The sequence below is a fragment of the Hippoglossus hippoglossus genome, chromosome 5 (assembly GCF_009819705.1).
Source record: "Hippoglossus hippoglossus isolate fHipHip1 chromosome 5, fHipHip1.pri, whole genome shotgun sequence".
NCBI lineage: Eukaryota > Metazoa > Chordata > Actinopteri > Pleuronectiformes > Pleuronectidae > Hippoglossus > Hippoglossus hippoglossus.
The window spans coordinates 12,260,940-12,274,110 of NC_047155.1; the positions used below are offsets into that span (position 1 = coordinate 12,260,940).

Genomic DNA, 13,171 nt, shown 5'->3' on the forward strand with positions numbered 1-13,171 from the left:
AAGGCCATCATTTGTTTTGGGATATTTCGGCCACATTTGCTATTTTACAAGTGGGCCACTTTAGGCTCACTTTTGTCCGGGGCACAAGAAGTCTAGAAGTGCTGCATCATTGCCTTTAGTGGTCCACAGCCATATGCCATCTGGGCCAGCAGATGTTAGCGACCACCAGGGTTAGGCATGAGTCTATCTTACTAGCGTATCAAGGTTTAAAAGCAAAGCAGCTAAGTTGGGCAGCTTTAGAACTAAATAGGAGTCTGATCTTTGTTTGGTTTAAATAAGTCTATGACAAACTGGTTTTACGCTGCAAAGGCTCATGGAAGGGAATACATGTAAACAGGGAAACTTCGAATCCAGGTCCTGGATTCTTCATGCCATTATTTTTGGACATAAGTTTTCCTCTAATTTTGAGGAGTGTTTCCTTATTACCATGTCTCATGTCACACAAAATCTACTGACTTTTTATTCCTAGTCAGTTTTCTAGCACAACATCATGAGGCCACTCTATATTGTCGATGCTGCTGTTACTAGTTGGTTATAGCTGAAATAATGAACACCACTTCCTACTTTAAACGCCCAAGTGGGGGCCTGACTGACCCCGACCCTCAATCAGGCCGCTTTGTGGGGGAACGAAAACAAACCAACGCCATTTCTTCCGTGCTCTTAATCCACCCTAATGAAACCCCCCCACACACACACAGCAAAATGAGAGGCGCTCCACGGTGATCACAGTGATCGATGAGGCGTCTCCATGTGCAGATAAAACCATCACACACGGATCGATGCTTCTCTCCCCGTCGCTGCTGCAGCGTGGGGTTTCCCGGCGCTAACTGCAGGGTCACCGCGCCCATCTCGTCGTTCGATGGCCGGAGGAGAGCGAGCGCAGGGAAAGGGCAGATGTTGAGACGGGCAAGGAGGGTCAGAGAGAGCAGGCGGACTTCTGGACTTCCAGCGGCGGTGAAGATTTAGCCCTTTTTTTTGGGTTTGCCTGGACGGTGTCTCCAGCACAAAGCTAGTGGGTGTGATTTCCCCCCCCCCCACCCTCCTCCCTCTCCGGTTGGTTGACGGAGGTTGTCAAGCTCCCTTTAGCTGTAGCCTGCGCACGGGAAGGGCTGCTCCTTCGGAAAACCAACGCTAGCCGGCTAGCTAGTTAGAGAGCTAGCGCTGTGGTGATCGTTGATGCGTGGATCGGAGGTTTACGCCGTCTTGTTTTCCGGTCAATGCCCAAACGCAAAAACAAGCGCAAATTGAATCAGGTAAGGTGAAATAAACCCAGCATCGTGGCACTTTTCCACCGTGTCTGTTAGTGGTATTAGCTGATGCATTGTGGCGGAATTGCAACTGCCCGGGGGTGGGGTAGCGATGGCTAGCTCCCTAGCCACCATAGTTAGCCGCGGTGAGCTAACGTGTAAGTTGGCTATTTAACGATAAGCGAATGCAAGTAGCTGAACTGGGGGGACTGTTTGCAGCCGTGGGTGCCGGTGCTCTTCGTTCGCGGTGAAACAATCAGATTTCTATTTTAACTTCTCTCCACGCAACTGGCGGAGTTGGGTGAACTACCGCTTCGCGTTAGCCAAGCTGCTGAAGTAACGTAAATGTTGGGCAGCGAGGCTCCATGTCAGCGATGGCCCCGCGGAGCTGCTTCTCGGCCTAAAGCACAGGCACTGGCACTGTCGCTTAGTTTCCAGCCCCACTCCACAGAAGGTGAACGCGATGTCAGTGTTCGCACTGGAGGTTGAACGGTTTCGTATTGAGTCGCTTTGTTGGCCGACTTGAAGAATTGCATTTAAAAAGATGTTGCTGTCAGTTGATGATGAAACACTGGGCTGGGCTGGGGAAAAAATAACCGTCCCGTGAACAAAATTAATAGTAAATATTGATTATTGGAGACGGTACAGCAGGCAGCGTCTCCAGCCGACTTTAAATAAGCACGTTAAATTTACACATATCTAATAAACACACTTTTGTCAGCGTGAGTTATCGTATCCGCGTTAACACCCTTTTTTTTTTTTTTTTTTTTTTTTTTTTTAACGAGCCGAACTAATAAGTTAGCATGTTGCTGCCTCCCTGCAACGAAGCGGCCGCGCCGGTGCAACGCCTTTAACGTAGGATTGGAGCTAAACTTATTTATCACCAGTTGTTAAATGACGAGTTACGTAGCGGTGGATGATAAACGATCACCTAGTTTATGAGAAATCACCCGCATCGCTGCTCGCTTAAGTCAAACAGGCCGTCGCCGCCCGACCTTGCAGTTTCCACAGGCTCGAGCCCACTGAAGCGTCGGGAAACCAAGAAATACACCGATACGTCCTAATCAAATCAATCGGGCACCGTTTGCGTTAACGAGATTATTAGTGTGCGAGTAAGTGGATTTCTGCAGGCCGAGCCACCCGTTTCTATTTAACCACCAGCGGCTCACAAGCTAACTGTGTAGCACTCGATGTAATTGCGGAAGAGCAGCCCAGTCTTCCCCCAAAGTAGCCGTGGGTCGTTATTTTGCTGTAGATGCTGCTAGATGTGGGGTTTGTCGTCAAAATGAGCGGACTTCGCTTTTATAGTACGATTTTAAATCACTAGTGAAACTGTTGCCAACGACATGAGTGTATCGCTTTCGTGAATAGCAGCTCTGCCCTGCCTGCAGGCCTTCACTGTCAAGCCTGCTAGCAAGCTAACTAGCGGACAGCAGACTGCAAGATGGCGTTTAGCTGCATCTTCTCAGATTTCTATCAGTGCAAGTCCTATTATCACTTCACTGTCCCGCTCTCAGTCAATGTAGAAACCAGATCACACGTAGTCAGACACTAACTTCCCCAAATCACCAGTGAGTTCTGCCACACTGTGGAGCTGCATTTGAGTCAGATTTCTCCAGAAATATGCCTGGAGCCTGTGTAGACCAAACCTTCTAAACAAATGTGAGGGAGCCGCCTGGTTTGAACAGCTATCCGGTAGCCATTCAAATGCAATGCAAACGATGGTACTGTTGAAGGCAAATCACAGTACTGCAAACAGTCACCTAAGGTCAACTACCAGTTCACCGAATACTGTGTTTGAGTGAATCTGTGCACAGAAAATCACTAAGAAAATACTCATGCTAGGTAATATTATGTAGTAGGTTGTACTTGTATTTCTACTATCTGTCTGTCATACATTGCTATGCAGTGTGCCATTTGTGTGTATGCAATTTGCAAATACGTTTGGACATCTATGAATATATTCATTCTAGTGTATTAGAGAAAGAGTGGTACTAATTATACAGTATCTGATCACACTGGAACTCTGGAAGGAGCAGGTTGAATCAGACAGGATTTCAGTGGCCTTCTGAAAGGCTGGAAATCCAGCCACTTGATTTAAGCATGTTGTGTGTAAAAGAAATGAGATTAAACTCATCCTTTTATGATTGGGAAAACATATTTCTAATGCCTGGGCTGGCTTTGCCAGCTGTTTATGTTAGTAGACATGGATAGGATTATGGAGTCATTGACTGAGGATTTTAGCTTTTAGGATTATGGAGTTGCTCAGTGATATTGCTGGTTATGGTTTTTTCTATGATCCAGCTTTAGCAGGGAAACAGTGCATTATCATCATTTAACAGTGCAGATAAGCTGACTGTCCTTTGAGAACACATGTTTACTCACCTACTTTAGAGAGAAAACGAGAGAGATACATATTTTTAAATTTCAACCTAAATTGTAGAAGACACCTTTTGAAAGAAGCAGACACAGGCTGCACTTAAGGGACCTGAGAACAGCTAGTGAGCTACAACTCCAGGCTGTTTGCCACTGCTCATTGTTTATCATGCAGTCAGCTGACTGTGATCAGGCGCTTGGAAAGGAGAAGTGATGAGGGAGAGGAACTCTTTAACTGTAAGCATCCACAGAGGTCAATAGGAAATAATATTTTTGAATGTGGAATATTTAAAGCTCAAGTTTATAGAACGACTCCAGGCTATTCCACTTTTAGATTAAACATAGCAGTCATAGGTTTTTGTATAGAAACCGGATAAAAACTAAAGGATTTGTATCTTATCACCAGATTAAATGTTTACAACAGAATAGAATGTTTTCTTAAAGATATATCAGAAGTTTCCAAGGGGATAATGGCATTCTGCTGTCACTTGTTGAAACTGCACAATAATTACATTCAATGACACCTTTATTATTAGATTAATAGGCATAAGAGGATAATCAGTGTTTAGAAAGGTCAGCCAATCAGAGGATCTTATGGACAACGTAGTCAGGTAGAGAAGATTTTCAGTCTTGTCCTGAAATCTCCAGTGACATAGACTACTGAGTGAAACACAGCAGGTAAGGTAACTGGGAAGGCGAGGTTATTCAAACTAAATGTTGCTTTAGTTTTTGCAAACTCTGTTAAATCTTCATCTGTTCATTTTTTACATTGTTATGCTGAAGTTTGATCATTTATGTGCTTTGCAAAGATCTGTTATGTTTTTTTATTCAAGATAATTAATGCCCTATGGGCAGTTTGCATTGACTGCACCTTTTAGAAGTGACCGTGTCTTTAAGAAGGTGGATTTTGTGTTTTACTCTTTCAATGTCATGTTAAAACATTCCAAAAAAGTCATCCCTACCTTTCATTTCTTTTTGAAGTGGATTCTACAAGGTTCTTGCTATAGCTTTTAATCAGTGGAAAATCCTAATTGATGTTTCGTTTGGTTAAGCTTGTGTGTGAATATGTGCCTTTGTTTTTAATATTTGTGTGTTGCCAGAAATTACATAGTCTGATTTACCACAAGAAATGTGCACGATTTTAAACACACAAACACTCACACACATTAAGAATACGATAACACATTTGTTTCCTGGGTGCTTCTGTTTGACGCACTTGAATAATTAATTGGATGGACCTGAGTGCAGGGTCCATTTTCCAGGATAACATGAGTTAGTAAACAACCAGTCACTGTTCTCAAACTAATGATCCAACCGTTGATGTGATTCAAAACAATTAAGTATGTTGAAGCCGTCCACAACCGCCATGTTGTGGCATTGTGATAGCTTTTTAAATACTTTTTTTTAACTGCTTCAAATCAAGAAAGTGAAATTTGGGTAGCCATATTTCTCACAGCACATTGCAGAAATGGGCAATTATAAAATGCTTATTAGTAATGTAACACAAATGAAGCCTTGCTATAATAACTGTCAACTGTTGTACTTGATGTATACCATAATGGGACCAGGCTACTTGGGTCATAATTACAATTTTTTTAATGTGCCTCAAGGCGCTGTATTAATATAAGTAGCTTATTGATTGAAAATTCGCAGTATCCCTGGGATTGAGGTCAACAGGATAATGACTGCTTTTCGGATCATTGGAAAGTCATGCCTTAACAGGATTTGTCTAGCGATCTAGATTGTGTCAGGATTATGGTCGTGACATTGAGGTGGGAACGTAAGGTTGAACCATAAACTGTACATTACATATAGTTTGGTCAAATGAAAAGTCAATGACTACCAGTTGGCTGAAATTGGTCTTCGTCCATTACCTCCCGCCGTTTCAAGAATTGGGTTTTGTCGAAGCTCGGTTCTGAACCACTTTGCTTATGGTTGAAATGTGACTTTGAATTTTAAACGTTGAAGATTTGTGTGAATCATTAAAGTGCCTTATGTTGTTATTTTTTTAGATCAACAAGTGCCCCTGTAGCTGGAGTAAGGTAATCGAAAAAGCAGAGTTAAAATGAGTGAACTGGACCAGTTACGCCAAGAGGCAGAGCAGCTCAAAAATCAGATCAGAGTAAGTAACAAACTCATTTTACATATGCCTTACTGCTATTTATTATTAAAAATACAGTTAGACATTTAAGTCTCGACCACAAAGTTTGATATGACATGCAGGAATTCTGCCCTAAACATTTGAGTTTTCTTCTTTTCAGGATGCCAGGAAAGCATGCGCAGATGCCACACTATCACAGGTAATGGTTCAGCTAGGATCAGTCACTAGGATCCGTCTCTTAGTTTGAAAATAACCACAGTACTAACTGTGTTGTGTATTTATTTTCCCAGATCACAGCTAGCATTGACCCTGTTGGCCGAATCCAGATGCGTACAAGACGAACGCTCCGGGGTCATTTGGCTAAAATCTATGCCATGCATTGGGGAACAGACTCCAGGTAAGATCAATGCAAGGATTTATGGCTGATTGGAGATTTGGCCTGTGTCTTTTGTTTGTTTGTGAGAGTTAGATTCAATTTTATGCTGATTTCATATAAAATCATATCATTGGGATATATATAAGTTTGTCAGGTTATATTTTTATATTTTATTATATATTTTCCCTAATAATTTCACTTGTGATTCTTGATAAAAATAGATATTGTGTGTTTATTCCAGTTTTGATGTAATGGTAATGTTTAAATTGCTGTTCTCATTCTTTGTAGGCTCTTGGTCAGTGCCTCTCAAGATGGCAAACTTATTATTTGGGACAGCTATACCACAAATAAGGTACGTCATGTATTTTGGATGTATTGCACCAATGGATGATTGTGTCCTATAATGTGAAATTAAAGTGATAACAGCATAGATTTGTACTGTATGTCAGTATTGCCACCTAAAAGTAGATAAAGTCTTTGTTGCTGCAGAAGTTGAGGCACTTGGAGGCAAAATAGATGAATGGATGACGTGGGCCTGGTCTCTCAAGTGCTTTACATCAGTGTAATAATACAAAAATATTTTTTTATAATGTTCCCACTGCTTGATATTTTGCATCATGCAACCATTAATATGCAACTCATGAGGATATACTTGTATCAGAAGGAGGGTTAGGGATAAGAATCAGAGGGGTTGCATATCAGAGAAAGTGAGGAAGTATTTGTGGTCTTTGCCTTGGGGCTGATGTGTCTGATGTGCAGTTAGTGGGATGGCTGGAAGTAGTGCACAATTTGTGTGCCTGATGGGTTATTTGGCTCTCTTCACCACAGGCAGAACATTTGAGAGATTTATTGTCTGTCTAGTCCTACACTGCTGCAGAAGCTTTGAGGGTAACATGAAAAAAACATCACATGAACCTGATACAGCGGATAGTGTTTCCAACTGTGAATTTAAAGATTAAAGGGTCATTCTTCCAATGTATCTCCAGACCTACTGTAAAGATAGCAGGCCAGATTGAGGTCAGAGTTGTATACACGATACCTTAATGTGTGCAGGGAATCACTGTTCACTGTTTCTGCCTCATTATTTTGACTGAGAGCTCCTAGTAGCAGCTTATTGACTGATGTACACTATCATGTTTCTATCAAAATGGATTCGATATGGGCGTGAATTTACAGGATGTTGTCTCATACCAGAGCAGTACAGTCTGTGCTTTGTTCTCATTTCACTTGCCCTCATAATTGGGTCATGGGTGCTTCACTCGATGACCTGGCCTGGGTGTCACACTGATTTAGGTCTTGGTGCACAATTGATCACTTTTTTGCTGCAAAAAAAGCCCCATTCCAAAGAAATATGAATTCTAACCTTTTTAGGTAACAGATCAGTAAAACTACCAACTCTAAAATGATTCTTTATTTGTCTGTGTAAACGTATGTTTGTTTGTCTCACCATTGTTATAGGTTCATGCCATTCCACTTCGATCTTCCTGGGTCATGACCTGTGCGTATGCACCATCAGGAAATTATGTGGCCTGTGGTGGCTTAGACAACATCTGCTCCATTTACAACCTGAAAACACGCGAGGGGAATGTACGTGTGAGCCGTGAGCTCGCTGGACATACAGGTATATGTTTTGTTTTCTATTCTAGCTGTGGCATCATTCATTTATGAATCATTGATTTGAGTCTTTGCAAAGCAAACAAACAAATTCCGAACTAAAATGAATTGCAAAACTCTCAACAGTGTACTCAACATTCTGAGGCCATACCATTTGTTCCATGTAAAAGCGTTAAAAAGAAATTGGTGGATCACTGGTACAACCTAGTTTAAATTTATTTACAAGCACTCAAAATTGGCTGGAAAAACTAACATTTAAAAGTGCACTTTCTGGAGATTTGAGGCCAAGAGGTGGGAAATAAAGACACATAAAACCATACTTAAAAATAATGTGTTTAATTCCCAAATTTAAGATGTACTTATTTACTCTAAATAACTCTAACTAAATATTCACTGTTTGTCTGCTAGTAAAATATGTGACATGCAATTCCATATAAATGAACACTGTTGTCTTTGAATATCAGGATACCTGTCCTGTTGTCGCTTCCTTGATGACAACCAGATTGTTACAAGCTCTGGAGATACCACTTGGTAAGAAAAAAACAATCACTGGCTTAATTATTAAACCAGCATTTTTGTGTGAAAGCTACAGTTTTGGAGGAATTTGTAGAAACTGCTATTTCAATAGCGTGTTTTATTTTGCAGTGCACTTTGGGACATTGAGACTGGCCAGCAGACAACCACTTTTGCTGGACATACAGGTGATGTCATGAGCCTGTCATTGGCCCCTGACTCGCGGTTATTCGTCTCTGGTGCTTGTGATGCCTCTGCTAAACTCTGGGATGTCCGAGAGGGCATGTGCAGACAGACATTCACTGGCCACGAGTCTGACATCAATGCCATCTGTGTAAGTAATTCACAGAATTCCAAACTGTACTTGAACACTACTTGCATAGGTTTACCTTTTTACTTTCAGTGTATTCCTCTATTGTGAAGTAATGATTTTTCTTTTGTCATTTTCAGTTCTTCCCTAATGGCAATGCCTTTGCCACGGGCTCGGATGATGCCACCTGCAGGCTGTTCGATCTGCGTGCGGATCAGGAATTAATGATCTACTCTCATGACAACATCATATGTGGCATCACCTCTGTTGCATTCTCAAAGAGTGGCCGTCTTCTTCTGGCCGGATATGATGACTTCAACTGTAATGTGTGGGACACACTAAAAGCAGACCGTGCTGGTAAGTAGTTGAAGCATGATCTCAAACAGCAGCCCCACCCTCCAGACTAGATATACAACATGACAAAATAAACATGTTTGCTTGTTCGTGCAAACCAAGTTACATTTGTGTTACTTTTTCTAGGTGTTTTGGCTGGACACGACAACCGTGTTAGCTGTCTGGGAGTTACTGATGATGGCATGGCCGTTGCAACGGGATCCTGGGACAGTTTTCTGAAGATCTGGAATTGAAGCCTGAAGGTTCTTTTTTTTTTCCTTTCTTTCTTTCTTTTTTATATTGTTTCACATTTTCCTACATTTGTTCTTTGAAGCTGTTTCCGGTAAATACCTGTAGTTGCACATGTCAGCCTCATCTTTTTCCTGGCTGGAGTCGAAGGTGATGTGCTGATGGTGCTACTTTTGTTGCCTTACAGGTTAAAGAGAGTCGTGGGTTCATTAAAATGTCTATTTTTCTTTTGCTGGTCTGCATATTTGAGATGTCTGTAAGCTTGAATGGACCATGGCATTTTCTTTTGACTCGCGTAATCAGCAAAACATTCTTGCCCCTACATTTACAGTAATTTGTTTAAGCTTCATGTTTTATTATACAGGCTGTACAGAGAAAGTCATCTGGTGGATATTATCATGTTGTGTTACTGTGTCGGAGCTCCTCAGAAAGACATTTTCAGCCATTTACACTACGTTCACACTGCAAGTAGTGCTCAGTACGAATTTTTTTTCTAGACTCAAAAGAATTATGTAGCTGTTCACATTATCATTTAAAATGGGGCTAGTATCAGTCTCCAATGTGAACCGGTCGTGGCTCTGATGTGACTCTCATGCGCAGAAGAACAAGACGTGACATGCAGCACATTGTGTACAGAAGTTAACAAGGAAAAGAAGTCTGTGATAAACATGGAGGCCACAGATGTGAGCGTTTACGATTTTAACTTTTCCCTTGATACGCTTTCACAGACTGGTTATGATACGACCCCTCAGGTTTTGCTTGTCACATGTCATCCCAAGTACTTGCAAGGTCTAAAATCTCACTGTCCCTCCACTCAAATCCTCCATCGCAGTGTGTCTTCCATATTTGGTTTCGCCAAGAGACTCCTGCTCGCTCCCTTTTCTGTGTAAAGTTATGAGGAATGTCGATCTGGAGTGACGTAAAAATTGCATTGAATTCCGATACGGGTCACATGGCTGTTCAGACTGAGGCCGCATTAACAAAAACCTGATCTGTATCCGGTTTAGAACCTCATATGAAAGTGGCCCAAATCAGATTTGAAAAGATCAGATTCCATGTGATTTGTGCTTTTCACAATGTTATTAAACAATCAGATCTGGGTCACATAGGTGGGGGGGTCAGATTCAGTCCACTTGGGCCCGCTGTGTGAACGTAGTGTTTGTCATATTAATAATCCACTGCTAATACTGTGTTTGTTTTTTTTTTTTTTTTTTTTTTTTTTTTTTTTTTTTTTTTTTTTTTTACATTTTCATTACATTGAGTTCCCTGAAATACATAAATAAATATTGGCTTTTGCAGGCTTCCAAAAAAGCCCAAGAAATTATAATTTTATGTATTTCCTAGGGGTGGTTTTTTTTTTTCATATCACTTTATTGCAGGTAATACATTACAGGTAATATACTGGTAATACTTGTAATACCTTTACTGGTATTTACGATTATATAAGTGATAAATAAAATTATTAATATCTGGTTAATGATAAACATATATCATGCAAATAATTCAGCAGCTCATAATTTCCAGTTCTTTCCAATGTGACACAGTACTCTCTGGTTCACACTCCAACTTTAGACGTGGTTTATTGTGAGTGCAATTCATTTGTCAGAAAACAGACAAAACACACAATAACAAAATGAAAAATTAATTTCACTGGTAGCATTATTATTTTTAAATCATCAGTAGATATCATGATAATATCGTCGTTGTGAATTCTTTGGCCACGATCATCCATCCATCTATCAGCTATTCCACTTATCCCTGAGAGTCACGGGGCTGACGTTGGGCGAGAGGTCGTCTCCACTCGGGACAGGTCGTCGGCGTAATGCAGAGCTGCCTCATCAATCATTTTTGAAACAATCCGACCGCCCTAGAGCTCATAATGAACACAAACAGCCTTAAATTAACACTAAATTGTAGCTCAGGGTAGATTAGTTACATTCTAAATTTCATTTGTCTTTGTTTCCCAGATGTTCTTTTAACTCCAAAGTTGACTGGAAGACCATTACAACTTCAGAATGTTCACAGCATCTTCTTCAACACTGTTTAAACTGACTTGGACACCACAAAAACGAAGGGAAACCAATGCCTTTCCTACACAAAGAAGAGCACAATTGTTTATCACCTAGTTAAGAAAGGATCTCCTGTGGTATCAAATCAGAAACTTGTGCATTCCTTCTTGGACCATTTTTATGTTACCCTGAAAGAGAAAAACAACAACACTATCATCCCATGCAAATGTGTGCGTCTTGAAAGCAAATGTTGGAGTGTAATGTACAAATTATTTAACTTTTTTTTTTTTTTTTAAGAATTATATTCTGATGGTTTGTTATTCTTGATGGCTTTTCTTTTTGTCATATTTCTTTAGTGGTTTTAGATATGTTTGAATTACAGCTTGTCTTTCTAATCCAGTTAAATCATATAAGACAGATGAGAGAGAAAACACGCAGAAGTAAAAGCTTGGATCATATTACACGAGCAGCTTTCAAAATGTCCATGATGTATTTATATACTAGCTGTTTTTGTTTCATCACAGCCTTTTGCACATGAAGAAGCTTTGCCTCTCAACTAATACTATGTTAACTAACAAAGCACATGCTATAAGTTATGAATGCTCATTCCAGTACAAAAGGAGTTATTACGAGTAACTTATCCAGTTAACGCCCTAAATTCTTATACATGCCTTTTGACTTTGGGTGGGAAGGGGGTGGGCTAGCAAGGTAGGTGCAGAGATAATTGGGGCATGGCTGGATTTTATTATATGGATGGGGGGAGATTGTGTTTAGTATCCACTTTGAGTGAAACACCTCACCTGACTAAATAGACACTTCCTTTGCTTGGGACTTCAGTTGCAACTCTGTGAATGAAATGTACAAATCAATGTCTGAAAATAATGGTCTGATGTTTTAAGTTAAGACATTTAATTTTGTCTGCCATGAGTTAATTTAGATGTGCATGCTGTAGACTTGCTTTCAATGGTGCAACAATCCTAGATTTTCTTTTGTTTCTGAAAAGGAGAGTAACCTATTCATTGAACTTAATAGAAGCCAATTTTTTGGGCTCAAGCTCTGCATACATCATGTACTAATACTGGTAACGCTATGCACCAGAGTGAGCAAGAGTGGAGAAAGACTTAATATTGACTGCATACTTAGTGTAAATTATGCTTACCAGTTCTCTTGATGCCAATTTTTGTAATAATTATAACAATCATTGTGAGAATTCTATTCCTCTATTCTCTCCTTCAAATCCTCACACTCAATGGAACAATAACGTCCTCACATACTGTCCATACTAAAACTTTTGTACATTTTTTTTCTTGGTCTTAAATTGAAAATCAGAACATCTGAATGACAACATTTCACTGTGTACAGAAGCACTTTTGTTAAAGTTGTGACATATTTTCACTTTTCCTTTTTTTTTTTTCTTCTTTTTTTTTCGGCGATGATGTACAATAAATGTGATGTATTCGTGTGTGGCCACAAGTGAAAATGCAATTCAACTGAGATGGATTCCCTTTTCTCTTTCCATTAATATTATAGAGCTCTGCACCCTTATGTACCTTTTCACTTTTTGTATTTCATTTCAGTCTGTTGGTGTTCCACGGTGAGCTGGATGCAAGATAGATACTGTACTAAATTGTACTGTTATTGATTGAAAAATGTAATAAAAAGCTGTTTGAGATCTCTACTTTTTGTTGAGTTGAATCCTAAAGCTGCACCGAGTCTTTAGGAGTTATTACACCCCTTCACCATATCGATGTGCCGTTCAGACTAACGTTTCTCTGCTTTGAGACCAGTAGTAGTCGTGTAAAATAAAAGGCTTAAAGTGAAAATGACCAGTATCAAAATCTCATAGTTGGCACGTGCTTTGTTTTTGTTTAAAGTAGAAAACCAACAAATAATTGTAAGGACAATACTAGCTGTACTTTTGAGGGTACATTTTAATTTGCTTGTGTTGCCTGCTACCTTTGCAGGTGTCAAACTTTTAATACTTATAAATGGTCCAACCGACCAGCACTATATAAAGGGGTTAGGACTGCAACAATCTGTTGA

At 40.1% G+C, this 13,171-nt stretch overlaps 1 protein-coding gene across 2 annotated transcripts; it reads left to right on the forward strand.

Annotated features, from left to right (window-relative positions):
* Positions 1 to 738: 738 nt before the first annotated feature.
* Positions 739 to 12,806, forward strand: gnb1b (guanine nucleotide binding protein (G protein), beta polypeptide 1b). Of its 2 annotated transcripts, none has more exons than XM_034585668.1 (11): positions 739 to 1,253; positions 5,636 to 5,745; positions 5,885 to 5,923; positions 6,015 to 6,121; positions 6,389 to 6,452; positions 7,559 to 7,721; positions 8,179 to 8,245; positions 8,360 to 8,561; positions 8,678 to 8,894; positions 9,018 to 9,133; positions 11,087 to 12,806. In XM_034585668.1, the coding sequence occupies exons 2-10, from the start codon at positions 5,689 to 5,691 to the stop codon at positions 9,122 to 9,124; spliced, it is 1,023 nt and encodes a 340-aa protein (XP_034441559.1). In that variant the 5' UTR covers positions 739 to 1,253; positions 5,636 to 5,688; the 3' UTR covers positions 9,125 to 9,133; positions 11,087 to 12,806. The 2 variants fall into 2 exon arrangements, with proteins under 2 accessions (XP_034441559.1, XP_034441560.1); XM_034585669.1 differs by lacking the exon at positions 739 to 1,253 and adding an exon at positions 1,384 to 1,701.
* The last annotated feature ends 365 nt before the right edge of the window (positions 12,807 to 13,171 follow it).

What these genes read in the sequence shown, in the direction of transcription:
- gnb1b (XM_034585668.1), top strand. Translation starts at nt 5,689, where the DNA reads ATGAGTGAACTGGACCAGTTACGCCAAGAGGCAGAGCAGCTCAAAAAT. An exon ending in AGCTCAAAAATCAGATCAGA is followed by an intron (nt 5,746 to 5,884) that starts GTAAGTAACAAA and finishes TCTTCTTTTCAG; the next exon opens with GATGCCAGGAAAGCATGCGC. An exon ending in ACAGCTATACCACAAATAAG is followed by an intron (nt 6,453 to 7,558) that starts GTACGTCATGTA and finishes CCATTGTTATAG; the next exon opens with GTTCATGCCATTCCACTTCG.